Source organism: Perca fluviatilis, chromosome 13, assembly GCF_010015445.1.
Source record: "Perca fluviatilis chromosome 13, GENO_Pfluv_1.0, whole genome shotgun sequence".
Classification (NCBI taxonomy): domain Eukaryota; kingdom Metazoa; phylum Chordata; class Actinopteri; order Perciformes; family Percidae; genus Perca; species Perca fluviatilis.
This window is the reverse complement of record NC_053124.1, coordinates 29127921-29138395: the sequence shown is the minus strand read 5'-3', so window position 1 is coordinate 29138395 and position 10475 is coordinate 29127921. Positions and strand designations below refer to the sequence as shown.

Genomic DNA, 10475 nt, shown 5'->3' with positions numbered 1-10475 from the left:
TATTATCAATTAAACAGTATGGTTTCTACAAACGCAAGAACTGATCACCGATAACAAAAGGTGTGCACATTCTGTGAGACCTTTGTTTGGATATTCTTGGAAATAGACATATAAGGGGGATGTAATAAATAAATGTATCATACAATTTGAGGTATGCAGAGTAGCTTTGAGAATACAAATATGCCCATGCCTCCCCCTCCCAGTGGTTAACACACACACACACACACACGCACACACACGCACACAGTTTTATCAGGGAAGCAATTAAACTGAACATGGATTACAACATATCTGTAATCAGACCTTAAAAGGTATGACAGATGAGACATTAAAAATGCAACTGAATTTCCACGCGTCATTTACACTTCCCTCCTTTTTTTTTTTTGTTGCCTCGTTCCCTTTTAAAAGTTAATGAGATGTTTTCATGGTTAAAAACCACGGCGCCTTTATCAGTTCCAAGTGACAATACATTCTCTTCCACGACACACGTCAGCCACAAACTGCTGGCGCTGAAAGAAACACAGCAGTGCGACTCTTAAAGGTCCCATGGCATGAAAATGTCACTTTATGAGGTTTTTTTTAACATTAATATGCGTTCCCCCAGCCTGCCTATGGTCCCCCAGTTGCTAGAAATGGTGATAGGTGTAAACCGAGCCCTGGGTATCCTGCTCTGCCTTTGAGAAAATGAAAGCTCAGATGGGCCGATCTGGAATCTTCTCCTTATGAGGTCATAAAGAATTTGGCCCACCCATGAGAAAGAGAGAGAGACATCATGGCTTTCAAACGAGCAAAGTGGCAGTTGGTCAAGGCCACACCCTAACCCTCCACCTTGCCCCCTCTCTCCTCCTCAATAGCTACAGACACAGAAATAGCACATACTAAGGAAAGCTCATTGTGGGACTGGCTCTAGTAGCTGTAATTCTGCACCAAGGCTGAATTTTGGGAAAGAGACTTCAGATACAGTATTAGGGGACCACTAAGGCCTATATAAAAGAGACTTCAGATACAGTATTAGGGGACCACTAAGGTCTATATAAAAGAGACTTCAGATACAGTATTAGTGGACCACTGAGGTCTATATAAAATAGACTTCAGATACAGTATTAGGGGACCACTAAGGTCTATATAAAAGAGACTTCAGATACAGTATTAGTGGACCACTGAGGTCTATATAAAAGAGACTTCAGATACAGTATTAGGGGACCACTAAGACCTATATAAAAGAGACTTCAGATACAGTATTAGTGGACCACTAAGACCTATATAAAAGAGACTTCAGATACAGTATTAGGGGACCACTAAGACCTATATAAAAGAGACTTCAGATACAGTATTAGTGGACCACTAAGGCATATAAAAGCATCCAAAGAGCACCATGTCATGGGACCTTTAAGACGCCGTTGATACTGTATATACCTTTTGTGCCCTCAAAGTTCTGGTAAAATGAGCACAAATGAGCAAGGTTGTTCATGGGGGAAAAAACAAACAAATCGCCTTTTTGAAGATACATATTTAGCAGCGACACAAACTCGTCAGCCGAGTGATTTGTGACGTCACGAACGACGCACTCGGCTGTTTCACTTCTATTCAAATACCCAAAAAACTTGACACAATATAAGCCTTCAATAATCTAAATTTTCACGTTTGAAAAGTCCTCCCTTTGGTGAACGTAGCTCGACAAGAGAAGCTGCGATTGGTCAAAGTCCCCCCCTCCCTTTTTTTTTTTTAAATGTATATATTTTTTTAAATGAAACGACGACAGGCCTTTTCAATTTCATCACAAGTTGATATGAACGCGTAACGACCGCGTCTCGGGTCTTTAAGTCGTCTCCATGAGCTGAAGACATGGCCCGAAGTTTGGTCAAAAAAATGAGGTTCAGCATTCCTAAGAAGAAGAAGAAGAAGAAGAAGAAGAAAAAGACACTGAGAGAGTTACACACACGGGCACACTAAAATTAAAACCGACGCATGTACATTTACACACACACGCACACACGCCGTGACATCATAAGTCAGCACTATGACATCATCAACACTGGCTTGTGACATTGTCATGCGGTTTCGTCTTTTCTCTTTGATTGCATCAGCTCTTTTCGTTCGAGAATACAAATGTTTTTTTTTTTTTTTTTTTTTTTTTTTTTATTCCACTAGAAAGTTTGAATATTGAAAAATCGTGTGTGGGGGGAGGGGGGAGGGATTATACATTAAAATTCACAGAGATTAAAAAAATAAATACATGTTTAAATAAAATAAAGAAAAGAAATAAGAGCGTCCATCGTCTGATGATCGAGGGCGGGGGGGGAGGGTCTTTACACGTATGATCATAAACCGTCATCATGAGCACATGTATCGTAGGAAAAAGATTAGAAACGGCCGGCAGGAAGCTTGGCTCAGTAATCAGTCGTCTCGTCTGTCTTTAGGCTGAAAACCTCCAACAAGGCCTCCCGAGTCCATCAAAACCCCATAAAAAGGGGAAGGTCCAGCCCCAACCACCGGAAAAAGGTCCATCTCACAGCCAGAAACAACAACAACAACAACAACAACAACAACAAAAGAAAAAAGTAATCACGGTCGTGTTGCGCAAGAGTTCCTTTTGCTTTGCAGAATCTCCGTCCACGGTCGCATCGTCTCTCTACACGAGAACAAAAGAATACAAACATATGCACAAGCATGCCTCCCGACACTGAGGAAATGAACAAAAAATGAGAAGCAGACGCTGTACAGAGCACGGACACACAAAGATAATTCGGTATAGCCCTTGGTGTGAAGTGTCCATGGTCCCCTCCCCCAAAACCCTTTATACGAGGTGAGCAGCTCAACTTGCAGGTAGCGTGTGGAAGTCGTAGAAGCACGGGAGGCTTTGTTGAATGCCGGTCAGAGGCACAAAGAAACCCTCGACTCGTCTACAAACTCACAATGGAAACAGTGTTTTGAGGGACGTTTTGGTCAAAACCTTTTCTTGTTTTTTTCTTTTTACTAATTATTACGCAAAGGGTCACGGCACAATGTTTCATCGATGACATACGCCCACTGGAGTTCACTGTACAAAAGTTATTAGCTGAAAAGTCACACCGCTCGAGCGGATTTGACTTTTGAAAGGCCCGGTCACCCCAGGAAGTGTGGCGCGGCCGAATGAATCTGCACGTCGGACGCTAAGTGGCCGCTGTCGCTGGGCTAGCTGGTGGACTGCTGTCGCTAACGGGCTAACTGCTAGCAAGCGTGCTAGCGCTAGCTGGACACCGCAGCTCCCTGGGCGCTGCTTTCTGTTTCCGTTGTCTCCGCGCTGGCTTTCGGCTCTCTGGATTTTTTCACATCCTTTCGGTCAACGAAGTGGGGTTTTTTTTATTGAAGAGGAATTTCTGAACCAGCGAGCTTTTTTTTGGGCTGACTGACAGGGGCGTTAGCTCGCTTGCAAACGGGACAATACGTTGAATCCATTAGTAGCAGCAATTTCAATTCGGATGGATTTTTGCAGACAAATTGTTGCCGTTTAAATTGCTGGTGTGACTGGGCCTTTATGACAGCAGCTTGTGTCCATGTAGGTGTTCACTTTTTTTCAAGAGGAAATCAAGCCATGAAGGCAATCAAGTGACAGCTAATTGTACTTGTTTGGATTCTTTTTTTTGCAGACAATGTTTTGACTTCGATGATAGTCCAATCACAACTAGAGAGAGGTCACGTTTTCCCAGCCTTTTAAAGTTACAAACTGGCTGGCTAAAGGATAAATACGTTACACAAAGTCTTACAGGGCTCAGTAATGTTAATACTATTGTTATTAATATCAGGTTAATTCCATACAAAAGCAACTCGCAACACTTTATCAGAAATCCAAAGACTTGCGAACCGCGTCTGCCTCGGCGCGCTCTCTCTTCCACAGTGGGTTCAAAGACAGACGAAGGTCCGCCGGCGCTCTGGAGGACTCGGAGGACAGTGCAATACAACTCAAGGACAATTCAACAAATTTGACTCGGTGGGTATCCTTCAATAAAAGTCACGGCGAATACCCCGCAGCCTTTGAGCTGCATTCGTGATATTTTTTGCTCTTTTTAAGTGGACATTTCTGTCTTCCCTTTTTCGAAGAATGGCTGAATATTCTCTTTTTAAAAACGCACAAATGTGACGAGGAGGAAATCAACTGGCTATACTCACTATGAGATCAATGTTGTCATCCGCCACTTTTTTTTGTTTTATGGGAGGGGAGGGGAGGGGAGGGGGAGGAGGGGGGGCCTGTTTGTGCAGCCCTGTGAGGCAGCCAGCTGAGATCAAACCTCTTTTTTCCTGTTTTCCTGCCCATCTCGCCACTTCCATCTTCCCACTAAATGCCTCTTGAGCTTCGTCACAGCTTCAGCCTTCACTTCTCTGCTCCGCGCTCTTCATCTTCCTCTCGCTTTCCCTCCCCCGCCCTCTCACACTGTCACCTCGTTCTTACTCCCAGTCCGCAGTCCCTGCACTCCTCCGCCCCCGGGGATGAAGTGCAGCTGTTCGATGGTGTTCTGCCTCTTGCTGGCGAAAGCCATCCGCCGGGCGTTGGGGTGGCCCGCTCCGCCGCCTCCGCCGTGGCCCCCGTGGGGGTCCCAGCCGCCGTGCATGCCCATCCCAGGCATGCCGGCCGAACTGCGGTCGCGGTCGCGGTCACGGTCGCGGTCGTGGCCTGGCGTCGGGTGGGAGTTCATCTTGATCATGTGGTGGCGCTCCAGGGACGGCGTGGCGCAGATGTTCTGCTGCGACTGGGTCTTCTGTTGGTGGCTGAGCCGGCCCATAGTGGGCACCATCCCGCTTCCTCCCGCTCGGTCGCCTCCTCCTCCCCTCCTCCTCCTCCTCCTCCTCCCCCTCCTCCTCCTCCTCCCATCAGGCCCATCATCAGCCGGTCCTCCAGACGGTCGGGGGAGACCAGAAGCCTCTCGTGGGACCTGGAACCAAAGACTTGTTTATTCTATTTGCTATTAAATTATCAACGCAATACAATAATCCTAACATATAATAATCATGAAAAAACGCAGAATAACCGCTTCATATTTTGCCTTTATGGCTACTGTGATAATTCAATATTATCATTTAACCCTTGTTGTGTTGACTTCGGGTCACATTGACCCGTTTTCAATTTTCGTTTTATATCAGAAAATATGTGACGTAGAAATAAGCGCTGAAAATGTGTAGAAGAAAAATGTAACAATTTAAAACGTTGGAAAAAGCACTGATCTGCCTTGCACTGTAGCCTACTCATATTTAAATCCTAAAATCTCAGACTATTGACCGATATTGCACTATTCCTTCCCTCTCTTTTTGTATATCTGTTGTAAAATTGTAAATTCTATTGTATTGTTATACTGTACATTAACTAACTAACTAACTAAATTTTTTATATTCTTACCGTCCTCTCTGTTTTCATTCTTAATATGTTAATATCGGAACATCTCTGATTATATTAGAAACTCACTTTATCACTTCACAAAATACCCTTTTTAAATTTGGAATCTCAAACAAATTGTATCTTGTAGTTGTTAAAGTTGTACACATTAAAAAGACCTCTGATGTCATGTAAAGTATAACCGGAGCACACAGTTTTCATATTGTGATAGATGACAATATGGCGAAAAAAGATTTTTGGCCATATATTCATTCTTATTAATCTCAATATGTTTTTAACCCTCGTCTTGTCCTCGGGTCAAATTTGACCCATTTTCTAAAGTTTTTAATAACAGAAATATGGGTTTCTTCAAAAAATTACATGGATGTGTGGATGTATGTTCCATACAACATTTTAAGAAATGAATGATTACTTACATTGAATTGTGGGTGTTTTATTACATTTTTATAGCATTTGAAAAAATGGTTTCAAAACCTGAAACTAAACTTTGACTTTCTGTGATCCACTAAACCTCCTCTGATCTTTACTATTCGTCCAAGTAGCCCAATCCAGAAGTTCTGCTTTCTTTATCTAAAGAAATTTGGTATAATGTCATATAAAATAGGTTTATTGACCATGAATCTTTTCAATTTTGACCCTGAAAGACAACAGGAAGACAATGTTTCTTTTAATGTTTGTGGAGTTTTTTGTTGTTCATTCTCATAGTAGCAGGTTAGCCACAGAGCAACCTGGGACCTGTAGTTTCTATTTATTTTAAAATGTATGTGTAACACTGAATGGAACCAGATTATTTTAAACGCACCGAAGAAGGCTTTGTGCCGATGTGGGCCTCATTAAAAAAAAGTGCTATGTCCTCCTTAACTTGGGAACCTGAGATGGGCTACCTTTTTCTTCCCTTTTTTTGAACACGCCCATCGCATTTTGGGTTTAGCACTCCGCCGAGATTCTTTGTTGTTGAAGCGCAGCCTCCCTTTTTTCGACATTAGTGAGCACACCTTGAGTTGAGACTCCGCTTTCATCTTTTCTCTCGTTCCCTTTCTCTTTCTCGTCCATCTCGTCTCTTACCTGCGGAGCGTCTGCGAGTTGGAGCCCCTGCTGGTGCTCATCATGGCTTTGTAGTACTGGTGCTGCTGGTTCTTGGACAGGCGGGACAGCGTGTTGCCCTCCCCGAGCGCCAGCAGCTGGTCCTGGGAGCGGACGCGGCGCGGCGGCCGGTCGAAGGAGGAGCTGGCGTACTGCGACTGGGCGGGCAGCGGGTACGGGTTCGGGGTGGAGGCGGGGATGTGGAGGCGGGGCCGCGAGCCGTGGAGGGGCAGCGTGCCCCGGGACCCCAGCGTGTAGTCTCCTCCCCAGGGCAGGTAGTGCTGCGAGGAGTGGAAGGAGGGCGGAGCGTTGTTGGAGCGACGCTTGGAGTTGTAGTAGCTGGAGTACTCGTCGAGCTCTTTCTCTGGTTCAGCAAAAGAGAGGAAGACACGTGCAATATGTGAACAGGGCTGCAACGGAAGAGGATTTCCCGAATTGTTGTCTCTTTTTAAACTAAGTACATTCTGCCTGTCTACCGGGTATGCATTTGAGCAGTGTTTCTCAAATGGGGGTACGTGTACCCCTAGGGGTACTTTGGAGGACTGCAGGGGGTACCTGAGATATTTAACTAAATGTTTAATTGTTACGAGGCTGTTGTCCAGAACATTGTTCCTTTTTATGTAGAAATTTTGTGTCGCCTTCTTTGGACCTATTCTTGCCTTCCTTCCTAAACTGTCTTTCTACTTTTTACAAGTTTCTCGCTTCTTTCTTCTTCTGTCACTGTTTTTGAAGTTTTTGATAGTATTTTGACCTATTCTTGCCTTACTTCCTTCCTTCTTTCTACCGTCTTTTTCCAAGTTTGTGTCTTTTTTACAGTTTTTGTCTCTTTTTCTCATTAGCATTTAAATGTTTTTTTTTTTTTTCAGTTCCAATGCTGTTGTTTAGCAAATGTATCGCTGACAGCGCTGTACTGTTCCTGTTTATGTACACTTTTTTATTTCTACCGAAAATAATTAGCGCTAGGTACTTGGCATAAAGAAACAATTCAAAAGGGGTACGTTATTGGAAAAAGTTTGAGAACCACTGCATTAGAGAACACTCGGCTTGATGTCTATAAAATGTAAAAAAGTGAAATGTGCCCATGACAATTTCCCAGAGTGCGAAACGGCTTATTTCTGACTTAGAGTCCAAATCCTCAATATGAATGATACTAAAGATAAACTGTAAAGGTAAACAGCTACAATTCTATGACAACTGGGTTAAGCTCTGCTGGTGAAGATCATGAAGTATGATGGAAAGCTATGAGTGAACCTTGTAGTTAGATTCAGATGTCCAACATCAAGACTGAAATTTGAACATCAAAATAAAAAGATAAGGAGTAGAGACAGAACGGCAGAAAGAACAGAAACAAAAAACAAATACAAGAAACATGGCAGATAGAGACAAAAGACAGGTGAAAAGCATGAAGTGAAAAGAGAAATCAGATGATGTCAAGGAGGTCGAATGAAAACGAAAATATGCCACTTGTTTGGCAGGAAAGGGAGGTGAAATACTCGGGACAGAGAAGAGGAGCAACAAGAGGTGAAAGAGGCAGAGAACGAAAGGTGAAACGGGGGTGATCGTGTCAGAGAGGGACAGGAAGTGAAGACGGAAATGAGAGGAATGTATAATGGAAAAAGAGAGATACACTGTGTATCGCATGAGGCATAAAAGAATAAAAAAAGGTAAAAGAAAAGCCAGAGCGCAAAAGACAAAAGATAGACCGCATACAGGTTAAGACGTTTAAAACAGAGTGATGAGATTTTAAATGACATGAAAATAAAGGCATACACAAAGTAGAAAAACAAGAAAAAAAGAGGTGGAGGGAACAGTTAGCGAGGTGCTTTCTGCTCTATAGCCTGAGACCGCTTTAATCTTCAAACGTATTTCCACGGAAGCGGCTCCCCAAGAGCCAATTTAAACCTGACCTTTTAACCAGCCACCTCTCTACCTCTTCCTCCCCTCTCGCCTCGTCTTTTCTTTGTCTGTCAGGTCTCTTCCACTCCTTTCTCCTCTCCTTCTGTTTCTTCCTTTGTCTCTTCCGCTCCCTTTTCTTTCCTCTTTCCTTTTCCCTCTCTCCCTCTCGCTCTCAAGGTTCCCTCCGGTTGTTTTTTTTGTTTAACAACTATCTTTTCTCGCTGTTTGTCTCATGTCCTCTCTCTCTCTCTCTCCCCCTCTGTGTTTACTCCCCTCCTGTAAGGCCACATTATCTGGAGGTTTCTCCCCCCGGCTGCAGTCGGCAGACAAAGCAGCCTTTATCAGAGTCCTTTCTGCAGCGCCGTACGGGGAGCCACATCAAAAGGACCAGGTTTCATACAATGGCTGGGCTGAGAGGCTGCAGTCCCCGTCTTTGTGTCACAATCACAACATTTTAGTTTGAAGAGGCGTTCCGCTAAACGGACATTCAGGGTGTTTTTTTTTTCTGAAAACGCACACCTTTAATAATTTAGACGTGCTTTGCTTTCAGTGCAACTGTGAGTCAGCCAGGGTCTGAATTACGCTTCTCTGTTGAAGCCGTTTTTAGGTTGGTTTGGAACCAAGGTTATAGTAGTTTAGAATTTTCAATTAGTTTTTTTTAAATTTCATTTCAGTTTTGACTTTTCAATTTCATTTGTGTTAGTTTTCAGAGTGTGTTTTGCTAGTTTGAGTTTAATTTCAGGTTTGTTTGTTTTTCAGGAAGGTTTAGTTTTACTTTGTTAGTTTGTTAGTGCCAGGTATAATGTCTCAAGACGTATGTAGCTACGTATACATACTAAACAAATTGTTGGAGAATTAGCCATGAAAGTAAATATTGAATCTTTGCGCTACCTTAATGTCCAAAGCAATTACGGCACAGCGCCGTCTCCTGGAATGTCAAGTCTCTTCAATTTCTGTGGTTCGCTGTCAGGAGAGTTGACAGAAATTCATGCAATCTCCTTTTTTTCAGCAGTGATATATTATAGCTGAAATCATGTACATTCATTTTTATTTGATTTGTTTTTTAAACTGGACATATAGTTTAAGTTTAACTTAGTTTTAGTTTATCTACCTGCTTATTTTTCCATTTAGTATAATAACCCTGTTTGGCACAAACAGAAAAAAAGGAAGAACTACAGGAGTAAATAGGGACTATTTAGGCTCCTTGTGGACTTGTTGAACTGGGGATTTGAGCAGCTGGACTTTCTAGCCCCAATGACAGAGCAGAGGGAGAGAACTGGGCCACCTGCAGAAACACTCAATCAGGAAATACAAGACCAATATCCAGTAACAGTCCAGTCAGCACTCTTCGAATCGTAGATTAACTCTGCGAAACGCCGAAAAGAAGCGAATTCTAATTTGCAGAGAAAAAGGCAGCGTGCAATCAGAAATGACTATGCTGTACATATGAAGATATTTTAGAAACTGGTCGCCTATTACACACGTGCGGCAACAAAGCTGCCTTTGAATGAATTTGTTTAATCATGGGAGGTGGGGGATTAAACAATGTGAAGGAGAGACATGGCAGAAACGAGGAGGTGAATGAGCATCTGGTTCCATCTCCTGCGAGGCGAAAAAGCGTAAACCATGACGTAGTCCGAGATGATCTAAACCATAAAAAGCTGCAGGAAGGCTGTGATTAATGCGACAGAGCGGCTGTTTCTTAACGAGACGACGGAGGGAAGTGGGATGACCTCTGAAGGTCTGATGATGTGTGTTGAGAAGAAGCCTTTTTTTTTTTCTTTTCTTCGATCTCTGCACAAGCGTCGTCTCTTCAAGTGTTTTCTCCTTTTGATTGAATGGAAATAATAAGAGAGACTCATCTGGTCTTTCACCTCATTATTGCTTCCACGTCCACATATAGCCACGCACGCACACACACACACACACACACACACACACACACACACACACACACACACACACACACACACACACACAATCCCCGATGTAGTAACCATCATCCATCACTCAGCCTGCAGAGGCAACTCCCCTCCCCCTGCAGTCCCCAGCAATCGCAGGGCGAGAGAGGTAAAGACAGAGGGAGAGAGGGAGAGAGAGAGAGAGAGAGAGAGAGAGAGAGAGAGAG

At 43.4% G+C, this 10475-nt stretch overlaps 1 protein-coding gene across 3 annotated transcripts in view; it reads right to left on the bottom strand.

The window, feature by feature from the left end:
- Positions 1-3617: 3617 nt before the first annotated feature.
- The window catches only part of shisa7b (shisa family member 7), a 51311-nt gene continuing 44453 nt past the window's right edge, over positions 3618-10475 (bottom strand). For 2 of the 3 annotated variants that reach the window (XM_039820756.1, XM_039820755.1), the window contains exons 8-9: positions 6434-6815; positions 4540-4910 (exon numbers count right to left, since the gene is read on the bottom strand). In XM_039820756.1, coding sequence (XP_039676690.1) covers positions 4679-4910; positions 6434-6815 — 614 coding nt within the window. In that variant the 3' untranslated portion in view covers positions 4540-4678. Of the gene's footprint in view, positions 4911-6433; positions 6816-10475 lie in introns of all 3 variants that reach the window. The other variant, XM_039820757.1, reaches the window with a different exon arrangement.